This window comes from Mus caroli, unplaced genomic scaffold, assembly GCF_978045245.1.
Source record: "Mus caroli unplaced genomic scaffold, Mus_caroli_1 scaffold_3, whole genome shotgun sequence".
Lineage (NCBI taxonomy): Eukaryota > Metazoa > Chordata > Mammalia > Rodentia > Muridae > Mus > Mus caroli.
Genome location: NW_028227258.1, coordinates 22,694,538 through 22,712,500, shown reverse-complemented (window position 1 = coordinate 22,712,500; position 17,963 = coordinate 22,694,538). Strand labels below are relative to the sequence as shown.

General features: G+C 35.8%; 1 protein-coding gene across 1 annotated transcript in view; it reads left to right on the top strand.

Moving 5' to 3' along the window:
* Emcn (endomucin) overlaps nt 1-17,963 on the top strand; it is an 87,994-nt gene that overhangs the window by 33,152 nt on the left and 36,879 nt on the right. Inside the window, exons 3-4 of the mRNA XM_021158495.2 lie at nt 1,439-1,513; nt 13,746-13,859. Of these exons, the coding sequence (XP_021014154.1) occupies nt 1,439-1,513; nt 13,746-13,859 (189 nt within the window). The remainder of the gene's footprint in view (nt 1-1,438; nt 1,514-13,745; nt 13,860-17,963) is intronic.

The window sequence follows — 17,963 nt, the reverse complement described above, 5'->3', positions numbered from 1 at the left end:
GGTATTTCCAGCGAGATATTTCAGATAAGGCTCTGCTATGGTGACATTTAAGTCACATGTCTTATCACAGAAAATAAGCATATAAAATTGCAAAGAAGAACTTTTCTTAAAAAACATTTATTTGTTTTACGTATGTGAGTACACTGTAGCTGTCTTCAGACACACACCAGAAGAGGGCATCAGATACCATTAAAGATGGTTGTGAGTCACACCATATGGTTGCTGGGAATTGAAATCAGGACTTTTGGAAGAGCAGTCAGTGCTCTTAGTCACTGAGCCATCTCTCCAGTCCAAAGAATAGATTTTTAAAACAGAAGCCTCACAAACTTCCTTGTATGGTTAGGTGAAACTTCAATAGGACTGTGTACCTTTCTTCATAGGATCACTCCTTTTCTCTGTTATCCTCCTATCCATAAGTTTAAGTTTAAAATGAACAATCTGTGGAAAATGTTATAAATATGAATTCACTAAACAATGGTAGAGTTATGAAACATTATATATATATGATATCCACTTACGTTTATGCCAACTTCAGTCTGTATCTCTGAACAATTCTTGAAAGCACTTGTTTACGAACTTGAAAATTAACACAAATCACAGTTTCCATTTATCTACCATTTGTTCCTTATAATAATGATGTGCATTTATTCGTCAGAATTTTAATGCATTCCACACATAAAGAAACATTCACCATACCATATGTCGAGTGCTACACATATTGGAAAGTGGTTACTGATAAGTTAACTGTAATCCAAAAGTGTTAACTCTTCTCATCAAAGGCATACAGGTGTACACATATGTATGCATACACAGACAGTCAGGCAGAGATTCTCTGTGAGGTTTGAGACTCATCTGATTATATATATATATAATCTTGCTTCATATATGCATGTCATACCAGGAGAAAGAACTATTTGGGCCTCTGAGGTTTATATAACAGGAATTCAAAGGCCATCTAATGAATGAGCATATTAATTACAGAAGTTTTCAACTTCATTTATGATTAATATAGAATTTTCATTACTATGAATGACTAAGTTAAGGAAATAAAATATAATTCTGAAAAATATATATATTAAGATTCTGTTTGACTGAATTTCCCCTTCCCAAAACATGGAAAAACAAAATGACCTTTTAATCACTAAAATTTAATTTTTAATACATTTTTTCAACTTTAATGATAGCTATGCAGTAGTCTGCAATAGAAACTTGCTGTTTGAGCATTCGTACTAAAAGTGTATGTGTATTCAAATCACTCTTTGAATAATTCAATGAGCATATTCCTCTTTAGATAAAATAAGCTGGAAAACAGTAAAAGACAAGAGTTCCTTAGTAATCTGTAGATTGATTGCAAGCCATTTCTCAACTTGATTTTTATCCATTCCTTGACAGATGAGATTTATAGTTAATAATAATATCATCTATCTTATCAAACTAGGAACAACCAAAAGTGAAGTATCCAAAACATCTTTGGTGACAGCAATTAATTCACTGACAACATCAAAACATGAAGGTGAGTATTGATTTGTTTTTGTTGTTGATTGCTAAATTTATATATTTGAGTGTGTGTGTCTGTGTCTGTGTGTGTAACCTATGGGGTTTTCTATAGACAACATGGTGTCATCTGAATACAGAAAAAGGTTTAGGTCTTCATTTCTGAAGTCAATGCCTTTAATCTACTTAGGTTTATTGTCTGCCACTGCTCTTTGATAAAACTGCATGAATGATGTTGAACAGCAGTGAGAAATGACATCATAGCTTTCTTCCTAACTACAAGAAAAAGCTATCCAGATCTCCATTTAGTATGAGATTAGACCCTTATTACTAGTTTTTTAAAGATGATTTTATCATGCAAAAATTTTGAGTTTTCAAAAAATGTGTTTTCTCAATATATTGAGGTTGTCACGTTATCCTTTCAATGATGAACATGACAGAAAACATAGACTGGTACATGTTGAACTAACCTGGCTCCATTGGCAAAAATCTTCAATGGTGACACTGTGGCATACTTTTTTACGTGAGGCCAGTTTCATTTACATTGTTTTACTAAGATTTTTCATAAGACATATAATACAAGCTTGTAGATTTCATGTGACTATTATCTTCTTTTAATATCACAGTAATGTTAGCCTCATTAGGTGGTGTTAGACCATGTTCCCTCCTCTGCAAATTTTGTTTGAAATATTTTGTGATTTCATCTTATTACAAAGGCAAGTTACTGTTTAAAGAAACTCACTATTAAATTAGGCTACTCTTATCTGTCCTCAGAAAGAACACAGTCTACTCAAAATCTTATGAACAACACCTAATGCCAGCATTTCAGACAAGTAGGAGTTGAATCCCTACGTGTAAAGCAGAGTGTGTTAGGAAAAGATGGACTTACATACATTTTTCTTTTATTCCCAAGCATAGTGATAAAATACTTGAGATTTGAGACTTTTGTAAAGGGCCTAGCACAAGAAGGGCTTTATGAACACCTTGAAAACAACAGTGACACTTTAAAAAAAAGAAAAAAAACTTTTATTCACAGTGAAAGACAAAAGGAGATCCATTTCGGTCATCACCACTCGATATGCCATTTCTATGAACTTCAATTTCCACTAGGGGCAGCTCAAATGATCCAAAATCTTAGGTTATCTCATAAAAAACTGTTTCTAATGACTCTAAGATATGCAAGATCTCTCTAAAATTAATGACTATAGAAGAGAAATAGAGAGGGAAAAACTTTTAATATTTGCTGCCCAAAATTATCCTGAAAAAAGCTATAGGGATAGAAGATTAAAACATCTACATGATACAGGAGTTTCTAATGAAGTACGGGGATTTTATTACTTCTTCCTATATTTATTTATTACATTATATGTATAGGAGTATTTTGTTTGCATATATGTCTGTGAATTGTATATACGCCATGTGTCACAGAGGCTAGAAGAGAGTAACTGATGGCCTGGCCAGGAGTTGTAAATAGTTGTGAGCCACCACATGGTGCTGGAAATTGAACCTGGGTCCAATACAAGAACAGCCACTGTTTTTAACTGCTGAGCGATCTCTCCAGCATGGCAGAAGGAATTATTAAGCTCTGAATTATGAATTGCTTTGATAATACTAAACTACTACAACTTATTTGATGTCTGAAATTTTTATTATACACAAGGCCACTTCAAATAGAACTGGAGTGGCCCTTTATATAAAATAAAGTGATAATTTATTCTTGCTCTAGATCAACTCCAAATTCCTGCAAATTTCTATTTGGGTAAATCAAGTTAGAAAAAACAATCTGGTGATTCAATCACTCATCTAACAATGGTCTAAGGAACGATGCTCTGGTCCCCAACCACCGCTTGGATTGGGTCCTTTTATACTCTGCAAGAGTGAGGAAGAACCTTTGCTGTGTGTGCAACTACAAACACTTCTATTTTGTCCAACAGCACATAAAACTTTTACTCATTTTTCTCCTTTTAGAAGTTCAAAGCCTGAGTCTGAAGAGATTTCTCAGTGGTTAAAAGTATGTCCTACTCTTGAAGAGGACCTGGGTTTAGTTCCGAGCACCCATTTTGGACAGTTTACAACAGCTACACTTCTGGTACCTCTCTGTCTCTCTGTCTCTCTCTGTCTCTGTCTGTCTGTCTGTCTGTCTGTCTGTCTGTCTGTCTGCCTGTCTGTGTGTGTGTGTGTGTGTGTGTGTCTGTCTGTCTGTCTGTCTCTGTCTCTGTCTCTCTCTCTCTCTCACACACACACACACTCACTTCAAACAAGTATTTTTTTTTTTAATATTTTTTTATTAGGTATTTGTTGTGTCCGGCCAGCAGATCACAGCCTGGGTTCTAGCCTGGAAAGGAATTTTGGAAACCTGGAAGAGAAGAGGGGCTAGGCGATGAGAGAAAGAAATGTAGCTAAGACAGGCATTTTTGATCAAAGCTCAATTTTATTGTTCCGCACGCAGTTATAAAGCAGGGGAAGGGGCCCAGGTAACCAAGTGTATGGCTCCAAACAGCAAAGCGGCAGGTTCCAGCAGTGGGCGTGGCAGAACGATTGAGCCGGGAAACTCCACCCCTGAGCAAGCAGGTTTCAGGCTGGGGGAGGGGAGACTACAGGTATTTTCCTCATTTACATTTCCAATGCTATCCCAATAGTCCACCATACCCTCCCCCCCCCCCCCACCCCCAAACTCACCCACTCCCACTTTTTGGCCCTGGCGTTCCCCTGTACTGGGGCATATAAAGTTTGCGTGTCCAATGGGCCTCTCTTTCCAGTGATGGCCTACTAGGCCATCTTTTGATACATATGCAGCTAGAGTCAAGAGCTCCTTTTTGTAAAAGTTTGAATGCCCCTCATTTTGGCTGCTATTCTCTTCAGGATTCTTGGGACTCCTGCAGCTTAGTTTCAGTGTCTTGACCTCTTCCTAGGAATTCATTCTTAGGAATGAATCCCAGAGGGGATCAAGTTACAGTTCATCCCATATATTTACATCTACGTGGCACAATATGTAAATTAACAAATACACTACTTTTCATCCAAAAGAAAGAGACCAAAGGAGTCTTCGGTAAGCCTCTGCTGCTTCTGTTTCTGCTGAAGCTTAGAAATATCTTCCTAGGACATTTACTGTAGACATCAGGACAACCCACATCTTACCATAAGCTCATTACGATTGTCCCAGAAGGCATTGAGGGAACCCAGACATTAATTAAATCTGTTCCTGACTATGATCTTGTTACAGAGACAGAATTTCTATAAAGTACTGACTTTAAGTCATTCTTGAATAGGAATCTTTCACAGCTATTACTTTTAAAAAACATAAGAAATAAATTTGATTTCTTTGTATTTGTTGATATTTGCTTTGAGTTCTACAACAAGGTCTGTTTTACAGAATCTCTGGAACCTTCTCTTATTGAAATTTTATGATTTCATAACACATTTAGGCCTTTTACTTTAGGAGTTTATCTTTGTTTGCAGTATCAGGTAAAGGTCCAGTTTCATTCTTGGATTATGGCAATCTAATTTCTTGCAACCTTTATTGAAGAGATTATTCTTTCTCCTCTGTGACCTCTAGCTGTCATGTCAACTATGATTTGTTTTTATTGTTGGTTCTCGTCTTTGCCTGTTTGTTCACTGTTATGTATGTGATCTATACCAGTACCTGAAATGTTGATTATTATTGCTTTGTATTATTGTCTAAAATGTATGATGGTTTCCATTTTTTTATTCTTTCTCAAAATTGCTTTGGTTTACTAGGTATCTTTTTTTAGGATTTTTGTTTCTTTGTTCATATGAAGAATATGATTGAGATTTTACATCAAATTACACATTGCTGTGGGAATTAGAGAGATTTTTAACAGTACTATTTCTTATGATGATATTTCTGTTTTTGTTAATTTTATTTTTTCTAGAATTGTCTTATAATTCTCAATGTTCAGAAACAACACCTCTTAGATTAAATTTATTCATAACTAGGTACAGAGCATCTTTTAAAAATAATACTGAGCCAAATATCATTTCTCAACTGTAGCATTCAACAGCATATGCCTCAGTCAATGCTAATCTGGTCAGAATTTATTCTCCTATGCCAAATTTATTTTTAAAAGCATAATTTTACTGCAGGTATCAGATAAAACAGTATTCTCTTTTTCTATTAGATATTTTCTTTATTTACATTTCAAATGTTATCCTCTTTCCTGTTTTTTTTCTCTGAAAACCCCTATCCTATCCTCACTTCCCCTGCTCAACAACCCACCTACTCCCGCTTCCCTGTCCTGGCATTCCCCTACACTGGAGCATCAAGCCTTCTCAGAACCAATGACCTCTCCTCCCATTGATGTCCAGCAAAGCCATCCTCTGCTACATATGCAGCTAGAGCCATGGGTCATTCCATGTGTACTCTTTGGTTGGTAGTTTAGTCCCTGGGAGCTCTAGGGGTACTGGTTAGCTCATATTGTTCCTCCTCAAACCCCTTCAATTCCTTCTGTCCTCTCTCTAGCTCCTTCATTGGGGAGCTTGTGCTTAGTTGGCTGAAAGCACCACCTCTATAACTGCATTCTCAATCACAAAGTTCCAAATATATAAAGCAGGATATCATCTTTCCTATAAAATTAAAAATAATTAACTTTTCCTCTTAAGCCAATCTCTTGTAATAACACAGTTAATTGCTAATACATTTCATATCTTCTTTATTGCTTCTTACAATTAATTCAGTTTCCAAAATGGATAAAACTAGTCTCATATTGAAAATTCCCAAATAATGGAGTTAATTTTGCACTTATATTGTGCTCAACACTAAGCAAAAGTTGACTATTAGGAAACAGGCAAAATCAGTTCCCTTTAATGTTGTGCTAGTACTGGTTTGACTACTTCAAGCATGCTCCATACTAGATTTTCTTATTGCTACTCCTATACAGATAAAACTGATTTCTCCTTGTCTCTTGCATATGCTACATACACCAAGACCTGAGATTTCAAATGACATGGACTTGAAAACCATAGGTTTTAACAATAAAAGTAATACTATCTTGAGGTTACAATTCTCCTGTAAATTAAAATTCAAACCAAAAGCACATTGAGATAGCCCTTTACCTCACTAAGAGAGGTTCTTCTCATAAAGCAGTAAACATGGTACTGGTAAAGAAAAATGTACCTATTTTAGACATTATTGTACAAAATCATATAAACAGTTCTTGAAATAATTAACACTTAAACAATGATAAGATCCAGCAGCCTCATTTCTGGTTATATATCCAAGGGAATATATGACCATCTGAAAGAGATGTCTATATGCCTACGTGCATTGTAGGACCATTTGCAATGGTCAAGAAATAGAACCTACCCAGCAACTAATAATGTACTTGTGGACAAACATTCAACCATAAAAATAATGAAATCCTAACAAATGGGTAGAGATGGACACTGTACTAAGTTTAATAAGCCAGAAATAAAAGAAAAATAGCACTATTCTCATTTGTATGTAGAATCTAAAATAATTATCATAGAAGCTAAGATTACAAGATAGTTACCAAGGACTAAGAAGAATAGGACCAAGGGAGAATTACACAAAACTTTCATGAGGTAAGAGTAAAATTTTCTGGTCTTCTCTTCTGGTGTACCATATGGTGAGTATTTTTTTTTAAATAAAAATAAATTGTCATAAAAAAAAAAACAAGAAGGATTTTGCAAGCTTCTAATCATAAAGACATGACAGTATTTGAGGAAATATGTTTACCTTGATCTCAATATTACACGAGAAAGATATATATCAGAAGAGAACATGATCCTTCTAAAATGTATAATCTTTATGATTTAAATTTTACAGATTTAATTAAAATATTAAATTTTGCTTATTGAATTTAATCCATATAGCATCTTCTGAACTTAATTAAAATATTAAATCTTGTTTATTAAACTTAATGTATATAGCATGCTCTGAAGTTGCAGCACAAGTTACGTTCAGTCCAAGGGGGCACACACTGTAATCTGAGGAAAGTAGAGAAACTGAATGAATGCAATGTATAAGTTTAAAGGCCTCCTTCACCACGAACTTCCTGTCACTCTGGAGTAGCCAGTGCTCACAAGCTAGAGCCTGGAACACACTGTATGTGAACCAAAAGATCCCATCGGGGTATGTATGTGACAAGGATCACACATTAATAATCATCTATCATGCATGTGTGGATCTTTCTTTTCTTGGATCAGAATTCAGAGCATATAAGCATCTAGCACCAGAAATGCCAAGCCTTTACATCTGTGCTTGTCTTCTGCTCCACACCTTCAGTCTGTCCTCTCTATGTCCTACTACATATATTTTAAAGTACATTATCTTCACAGCATCCAAGGCTCTCTCCAGTTCCCCCCTCTGCAGGGTAGCCATTCACCAGCCCCAGACTGAGTGTGGAGTCTCAGTTCACTCCCATCCATAACGCTCATGTTAAACAAGCAATTTTCAACATCAAGTCTTGGGTGTCAGACCCCTGAATCTTCTATTATTTTACTCTTGTTTTTAGCTTTTAATCTAGAAACCTTCTACATATCTCTTGGCTGTGCATCATCTCTTTGAACAAAAATAATTGGCAAGTGACATAATCTTACTTGTCAATTTCTGCTTCTCTTGCTGTGCTTTGGGTCCAACCCAGATGATCATTGCCTGGAACAATGTTTTGAAGTGATTCATTCCCAGTTTTCGTGCAATGAGTTTAAGAATTTCAAATCTTCCATTTAGTTGTTCGGTGTATTTTTAATGTGTATTATTTGCTTTTTGAACAGAATATAAGGTACAGTTCATTTCAGTCTTCCATTTAAGCATCTCTAGTTTTCCAGGATCTTTCGTTGTTCTTTATTCAATGAATGTCTGGGGTACTTTTGTTGGGAATCAGTAGGAGTGGTAAATCCTGTTAAGGATCTTGTTCTGTTCTTGGTTCATGTGTTTGTTTTTATACCAATACCCTGTTCTGTGACAGCTCTAGCTTTGTAGTGTATTATGAAGTCAGGTGGTGAGACGTATCATATGATTTCTTCTGCTCATGACTTAATTTTGCTCTTCGCGATCTCTCGCACCGCCATATGAATTTTTAGTAACTTTTTGTAGTTTTTTACGTAATGTCACTGGCATTTTTATGTAGTTTGCTTTGGGTAATATGGATATTTTCCTAATAATTCGCCCAATTCATGAACTTAAAAGGACTTTTCATTTTGTATGTATGGTGTGTGTTTTTAAATGTTAGCAGTATTTTCAACTTTTATTTATTCATTAGTTAGGCATATTCTAGATACATCATTGTTTGGAGTAATTATTCTTTTTCATTTCTTCTCTAAAAACTTACTTTTGGTACATAAAAATATTATTGATATCTATGCTGATTTTGTATTCTATTACAATATAGTATTGATTTTATTCATAAGTTCTAATTGTTAGTGGATAAAGTCTTCAGGATGTAAAAATTATATTTATATTTTCTTTATGTCAGCAATTACTTGTATCTATATATGCATGCAACATGTATGCCGTGCCAACAGATGGCAAAAGGGAGCATTGGGTAGGCTAGAACTGGAATACAGATAGTTGTGAGCCATCTTGTAGGCTCTAGGAACTGAACCCAGGTTTTCTGCAAGGACAAGTGCTCTTAACAACTGAGTCATGTCTTCAGCCCCCTTCAGGGTTTGATAGACATTGAATCAACTGGAAACGTGATAATCTGACTTCATTCCCTTTAACTTTATATAGTTTCTAATTTTTCTTTTTTTCCTTTCATAGTTGTGACTAAGATGTCAGTTCTGTATTTAGTTACAGCTATGATATTGGGTGCATCTTATTCTGAATTTTATAAAAAAATATCAGCTTTATCAATTCAATATAATGTTGAATTGATTTGACATATGTAGCCTATATTATTGAGTTATTATTCTTGTATGTTTAATTTGTTGAGGACATTTATCATAAGACACCATTAACTGCCATCTATTAAAATGATCATATGACTTTCATACTTCAGTCTGCTGGTTAGATTTATTGCACAAGCTTGTTTGTCTATATTCCATCATCCATGTACCCCTAAGCTAAAACCACCTTGATCATTTTCAGTGATCTCATTCATAGATTCAATCTTCAGGGACTTCCAATTTTATGAATTAAATTTTTCTTGATAATTCAGTACACATGGACAACACATTCTGATCTTCCCTACTTTCATATCATTTTGTTTTGGTTTTGACTGGATGATTTTTAACAAGGGTCATATGACAAAATGTTTGGAAAAATCAATTGGAGCTTGGCAGGTTCACCATTATAGATAGAACTGAAGAAAATTACTGACCCTCTCCCAGAATCTATTAGTAACCAATAGTTCAGCAGAGGGAAGTAGGGCCCATGACCCCCTCTCTGATCCACAGATAGATATAACTATAATGGATATCATGAGAAGGTTTCCCAGAAATTTAGACATAGAACTACTATATAATACAACTCTACCAGCCCTGGGATTGAATCCAAAACATTCTACATCCAACTATAGACACTTTATCTTCCATGTTCATTGCTACTGTAGTCACAGTATCCAGAAAATGGAAGTAGTCTAGTTCTCTATCAACTGATGAATGGATGATAAAAATGTGACACATGTATGAAGTGAAATTTTATTCAGGTATAAAGAAAGACATGTGTAAATTCATGAAATTGAAAAAGTTATCCTGAGTAAGGTAGTGAACCAAGCCCCGAAAGACAGACCCTGCCTGTTCTCACTCTTCCATGGATCCTAACTTCAAACTTTTACATCTGTGTGTTTAACTTGGAGCACTTCTAGAAGTCAAAAATCTATAAACAGGTCTTTGATGGGGTCAATGCCCAAAGGCAAGGGAACTATTATAATATACATTTCCATTTCTATGACAACCTTGCTTTCTGCCTATGTAGATCTTTACTAGTAAAGTGAGTTGGTGGGTGTTTTTACATTTTTAATCAATTTTAACAGTTTATATGTTGTACTTGAAGGAGATTTAGGCCAATTTATATTCAAAATTAATTTTGAGACCTTTGGCTATCATTTGTCTTGTTTTCTTCTGTTTGCTTTTTAATATTCTGTATTTCACATCCCTTATTTTTTTTATTAAATGTGTTGATTTATTGAATAAACAGCACTGGGTTCTTTGTGAATCTGCTCTTCTTGTGGAATGTGCACTTTTACTTGTGCTGGTGAGAGTAATTATCTTTATTTCACTTTGCAATGGGGCTTCTTTAAGCATCTTCTGCAATGCTGGTTTGATGGACAGGAATTCCCTTTGGTTTTACTCATTTTTGGACATTGTTACTTCCTTTTGATTTCTTAATCTCATGGAGTACAGTAATGTTGGTTGGCAGTTTAATCTTTTAAGCCTTACACTATGTCTTTCTATTTCCTCCTTGCCTGTGGGATTTTTGTCAGACAATCTGCCTTTAGTGTAATGAGGAGAATACTACACTTTCTTTCCTTCAGATTTTAGAACATTTTATTATCTTAAACTCTAATATGTAATGGTGAAAGACTTTCTGGTCATTTCTCTTGGTATCTAACTAGTCTCCTGTGCATAGACTTCCCTATTAATCACAAGATTTAAAATGAGTTCTACTAATATTTTTCTGCAAATGAAGTTTCTATGCCCTTTAACATTCCCCCTCTTACTTTGGGTGGGTATTAAAAATAGTGTTTTTCTATTTAATGTCATCTTGAAAATCCCTGATGCTCTCTTAACCCTTTCTTCCTGTTTGCTTTATCTTTCTTCCTTCTTCCCCATTTCCTTTCTTTCTTTTCCTTGTGACAGGAACATTTCAAGAGGAAACATTTCAATGTCCCAAAAACGTTGCCTCAGCTTCACAGCTTCTCCCTTTCTCATGATCTAACCTGTTATTGGGGCTGTAACAATTTGATTTTCTGAACTCTTCATTTATAAGACATCTTCACATCTGGCAAATTTCCCACTCTTATTCTACCATTTTTCTACACTCACTTAAAGGTTTGACTGAATTCTCCTGGATTTCTCTATCTTTTAATGTTTATTCTTTTAAATTCTAGGACTTTAAAAATAATTTTTATTGCTAAATAATTCCCATAGCATACAATTTGTCCATTTCAATTCAGCAGTTATGAGTCTAAGCATTCATTTTTACATATATTTTGCAATTTCATACACATAGACAATGTGTGATCATATTCATTGCCCCATGAACTTTATTATTTCTCACCCCCATTTGCCCTGTTTTGCTATCCCAACTAGTCCATGCCTACTTTCATCATGTCCTTTTTAGTCTTTTAAGTTCTTCATTGGCATTGTATTCATTAAATTTCCTTGAGATTTGTTGTTGGATATATTTGTCCCGTTTAAGAGCACCTTACTGCCATGTTTTATGATAGTCCTGTGCACCTACAATGAGATTGGATGTCTGAGAAATCATTTATATCTCACACTTTTATAATGCAGTCATATCAGCAAGCTGACTTCTTATAATGGGAAGGTATAAGATTGTAATACAGTGAAGTTGATTACTGCTAGCTGGACACCATGTGTCATCTCCATACAGGAGATATCTGTCTCTTTAATGACCCTATGTAGAGTGGGTAGCATGAAAGAATCAGAGAACTACTGGCTGTTTGGAAAAATTCATAGTGAGACACTCTTAAGTGTTCTGTCTGATGTGGTGTGGACAGCAGTGTGTATAACTTCACCGGGTGTCCAGTTACACATTGGGAGTGGCTACCTTACCAAGTGATAGAGATTCCCTCAGGCACTGTCAATGGCAATCCAGCCACTAGCAAGGGCCTCTGGTGTGGGGGGTCTAGGTGTGATAATGATCCCAAAGCATTTATCATCTGTCCAGTCAGTGGTCCAAGTAGATGTTACATTGGGGCAAGACAGCACCCTTGCTTACACTATGTGAAGACCTCAGTCAGGAAGATTTTAATGTTCCATTTTAGATCATCTGAGGAGTTCTTATCGAATAGTTTTTGAAGGGGAACTTCTCTTATGACATTTCCCAAGCATGTACTGAGATGTTGGTAGGAAATAGCTGTGTGTGTCTTCCATTCTCAAGTGTTGAATCTGCACTTGGGACTGAGGGTGGGCATCATTCCCATTTCTGAGGCACCAAAAGCACCAATGTTCTTCGGCAGTGAGGCCCAGCAATGCTTTCCCAAGTTTTTTCCTCACTTTTACACTTTGTGATGCCTCTGGGTATAAGCTCTACATTTTCTTTCTCATACAGGATTAACTATGTGATTTACATTTAAATGTCAGTTTTGTTTCCATATTTAAATCCTGAAGTGTTTCTGCCTGAGGATATCTTTATTTACTAAGAATCTTTCTAAACTATTCGTTCTCACAAATGCCTCAGTACCACTAGTAATTTACTTTATATATTCTTGTTTATTGTCATAATTTCAATAATTTTTGCACTGGAGAGGATCAGAAATCTCTTCTGCAACCCATTCTATAATAAGAATCTTCTAATCTACTTTCCTGACTAGTTCCAGCTAACTTCAAATCTAAGAAGGACAAACTGTATATTGAGAATTATGGATTTCTTTTACTAGCCCAATGTCCCTATACTGAACTTTGAAAACACTAAAAAGTACCAGTCATTTATAAAATAATTGTACAAATATATGTTGTTTCAAGTCAACATATTCTAGTGTTTTTTAAAAATCTTGGCTTATCTTAGCTGTTAATTTTCCTTTAAAAAACTGAAGAAATATAATCTTTAATAGGTTCTATTGATCTGGCTTGTGTATGTGTATGAAATGCATTCTTGGGAAGCAAGAGAGCCAAAGTGTTCTCTTTAGCTGCTGCCACTTCTATGTCTTCATCATCCCAGTAGTGACTGTGTTAACAAAACAAAAACAAAACAAAACAAAACAAAACAAAACAAAACAAAACAGAAAAACAAAAAACAAAAAAATTGGTAGATTCCAGACATGACTCTCATCACTTGAAAGCTATGTAGCTAGACAAATTTCTGGACTCTCTGCGTCTCACACATGATATTTTCATTGATTATTATGGAATTAATAGTATCACATATGAAAGCAGCCATAGCAAATGCACAGGAAACTCTAACATCACTCTACTTTCTTAAGGAACTACCTAGATCATTCTAATGGTGGCCATTAGAATGCTAGATTTCTAAATATTGGTCAAAATATTTTCAGTAATGAATCTTGAAGTTGTAAACAGATATGGGCACAAGTGTCAATGAAACTAGCTAGTGATGTATATATTTCTCTCTTTTTCATACATAGTGGGAACAACAACTGAAGGTCCCCTAAAGAATGAGTGTTCCACTATAAAAACAACAGTGCCAAATACTCCAATTTCAAATGCTAACTCAACGCTACCAGGTCCCCAGAACAAGGGTAAGTATGATGACTTCTGCTGCTCTGCTGTGCTAATCTCTTGGGTGGGTTTTGTTTCAGAATGTTTTCCAGCCCTACAAGAAGTCAGTGCTCTGCCTGCACATCCTTCTACTTACCATCAAACAAGGCAACCATTTGGCAACCTTGACTGGATTCTTAACTTACAGTCTATACACAGCCACAATGGTGTGGGTGTCAGTGCAAATTAAGATAAAGTTGAGTGGTCGTTTTCTAAATCATTTGTCTACGAGAAGACAGTCAGCAAAATACGCAACTCTGATAACACTAAAACATTCTCTCAAAAAGCAACCTACTGAAAATTATTCTTGTAGATATAACTTGAAAAGATTTAACATTGAAGGAAATTAAAAGGGAAATTGGAAATATTCACAACTCCAACATATATTTTATGAAAATAAATTATGTTAATTTTCCCAAAGTCAGGGAAGTTCGAAAAATTTAATTTTTCCTTTTTAAGATCTAAGACATAGTTTCTGCTAAGTGCTATAACCAGAGGCTCTAAATAGTACATAAGTGGATAGATAAAGGATTGATGAGAAGATAATGAGCATTATTCAGGTATTAAGGAAAAGGTCAGATTTTTATTAGTATGTGGAACAATCATGTATACAGGAAATAAAACTCACAATTAAATTATAATAACCATAAAGAAATTCTAACACAAAATGAAGGTGTTAAAAAAATCTTACTTTACATATTATCAATGCCAATCCAAAGAATTAAAAAAATTATTTCATCTAAATTAATATCAAATGGTAGCAAATATTTAGGGATAATTACAATGAGACAAATGCAGTATCTGTCTACTAAAAGCAGTAAATACTCTATTGTATCAGTATCTAGATAACTGGATATTATATATTCTTGAATTACAAGACACTATTTTGAAGAGTTCTCCAGAAATTGATAAACAACCCATTATATTTTAGCAGAGTATATACAGAATTAAAGAAGTATTTTTAAGATACACACACACACAAAAAAAAAATTCGTATGGGAATGAGAATGTAGACTGACCAAAACAGTTCTGATAAAAATAAATAAATAAGTAAAGTGCATGGATTTACAGAGCTCAGTTTCTAAACGTATTCCATGAATGTATTAATGTATAATATTAATCATTAATGGAATTAAACTTATTCCATGAATGTATTAATCCATGGATTAATTGAACCTCAGGGATATTTTGTTTAATGAAGGAATCATAGACAAAATATGATGGAGTTTTATCCCAAGCACCCATGTCCCCCAAATTGCTGGCTCGCAGATTCTGATGATCCCCCTTCACCTTAATTTTATGGCTGATAATTCCTCAGGTCATGGTTATAAGATAAAAGGATTTGTGTCTGACACAATCCTAACATCTAGAGAAAGGGGAGCATGCTTTAAAAGAAAAGATCTAATAAGGCTTGTTGTTTAGCTCCTCTTCAGAAAGTAGAATGGGCATAAGATATCTCTATAAATTTTAGCATTCTTTTTGAATCACATTCATTTCTTTCATGCTATGCTTTCATTCTGTCTGTAGATGATTAGCTTCTAAAATTATAGAATTTTAAAAAGAGAAATGATCATTGATTTATTCCTCTAATATTATAAAGAAATGTGGGTTTGTTTAATGGGTTTATTTATGAACACTCTTTTGCGAGGTCACCTGTGTGTCATCGCTACTCTCATTTTTTTTAATTTATTTTTTATTAGGTATTTTCCTCGTTTACATTTTCAATGCTATCCAAAAAGTCCCCGATACCCACCCCCCCATCCCCTACCAACCCACTCCCCCTTTTTGGCCCTGGCGTTCCCCTGTACTGGGGCATATAAAGTTTGCAAATCCAATGGGCCTCTCTTTGCAGTGATGGCTGACTAGGCCATCTTTTGATACATATGCATCTAGAGTCAAGAGCTCCGGGGTACTGATTAGTTCATATTGTTGTTTCACCTATAGGGTTGCAGACCCCTTCAGCTCCTTGGGTTTTTTCTCTAGCTCCTCCATTGGGGGCCCTGTGTTCCATCCGATAGATGACTGTGAGCATACACTTTTGTATTTTCCAGGCACTGGCATAGCCTTACAAGAGACAGCTATATCAGGGTCCTTTCAGCATAACCTTGCTGGCATATGCAATCAATAGTGTCTGTGTTTGATGGCTGATTATGGGATGGACCCCCAGGTGGGGCAGTCTTTGGATGGACCATCCTTTTGTCTTAGCTCAAACTTTGTCTCTGTAACTCCTTCCATGGGTGTTTTGTTCCCATTTCTAAGGAGGGGCAAAGGGTCCACACTTTGGTCTTTGTTCTTTTTGAATTTCATGCATTTAGCAAATTGTATCTTATATCTTGGGTATCCTAAGTTTCTGGGCTAATATCCACTTATCAGTGAGTACATATTGTGCAAGTTCCTTTGTGATTGGGTTACCTCATTCAGGATGATGCCCTCCAGGTCCATCCATTTGCCTAGGAATTTCATGAATTCATTTTTTTTAATAGCTGAGTAGTACTCCATTGTGTAAATGTACCACATTTTCTTTCTTTTTTTTAATTTTTAATATTTTTATTACATATTTTCCTCAATTACATTTCCAATGCTATCCCAAAAGTCCCCCATAGCGCCCCCCACTTCCCTACCCACCCATTCCCATTCTTTTGGCCCTGGCATTCCCCTATATTGGGGCATATAAAGTTTGCAAGTCCAATGGGCCTCTCTTTCCATTGATGGCCGACTAGGCCATCTTTTGATACATATGCAGCTAGAGACAAGAGCTCCGGGGTTCTGGTTAGTACATCATGTTGTTCCAACAATAGGGTTGCAGATCCCTTTAGCTCCTTGGGTACTTTCTCTAGCTTCTCCATTGGGAGCCCTGTGATACATCCAATAGCTGACTGTGAACATCCACTCCTGTGTTTGCTAGGCCCCGGCATCGTCTCACAAGAGACAGCTAAATTTGGGTCCTTTAAGCAAAATCTTGCTAGTGTATGCAATGGTGTCAGCGTTTAGAAGCTGATTATGGGATGGATCCCTGGATACGGCAGTCTCTAAATGGTCCATCCTTTCATCACAGCTACGAACTTTGTCTCTGTAACTCCTTACCTGGGTGTTTTGTTCCCAATTCTAAGAAGGGGCACAGTGTCCACACTTTGGTCTTCATTCTTCTTGAGTTTCATGCGTTTAGCAAATTGTATCTTATATCTTGGGTATCCTAAGTTTTGGGCTAATATCCACTTATCAGTGAATACATATTGTGTGAGTTCTTTTGTGATTGTGTTACTTCACTCAAGATGATGCCCTCCACGTCCATCCATTTGGCTAGGAATTTCATAAATTCATTCTTTTTAATAGCTGAGTAGTACTCCATTGTGTAAATGTACCACATTTTCTGTATCCATTCCTCTGTTGAGGGGCGTCTGGATTCTTTCCAGCTTCTGGCTATTATAAATAAGGCTGCTATGAACATAGTGGAGCATGTGTCCTTCTTACCGGTTGGGACATCTTCTGGATATATGCCCAGGAGAGGTATTGCTGGATCCTCCGGTAGTACTATGTCCAATTTTCTGAGGAACCACCAGACTGATTTCCAAAGTGGTTGTACAAGCTTGCAATCCCACCAACAATGGAGGAGTGTTCCTCTTTCTCCACATCCTCGCCAGCATCTGCTGTCACCTGAATTTTTGATCTTAGCCATTCTGACTGGAGTGAAGTGGAATCTCAGGGTTGTTTTGATTTGCATTTCCCTGATGATTAAGGATGTTGAACATTTTTTCAGGTGCTTCTCAGCCATTCGGTATTCCTCAGGTGAGAATTCTTTGTTCAGCTCTGAGCCCCATTTTTTAATGGGGTTATTTGATTTTCTGGAGTCCACCTTCTTGAGTTCTTTATATATTTTGGATATTAGTCCCCTATCCGATTTCGGATAGGTAAAGATCCTTTCCCAATCTGTTGGTGGCCTTTTTGTCTTATTGACGGTGTCTTTTGTCTTGCAGAAGCTTTGCAATTTTATGAGGTCCCATTTATCGATTCTGGATCTTACAGCACAAGCCATTGCTGTTCTATTCAGGAATTTTTCCCCTGTACCCATATCTTCGAGGCTTTTC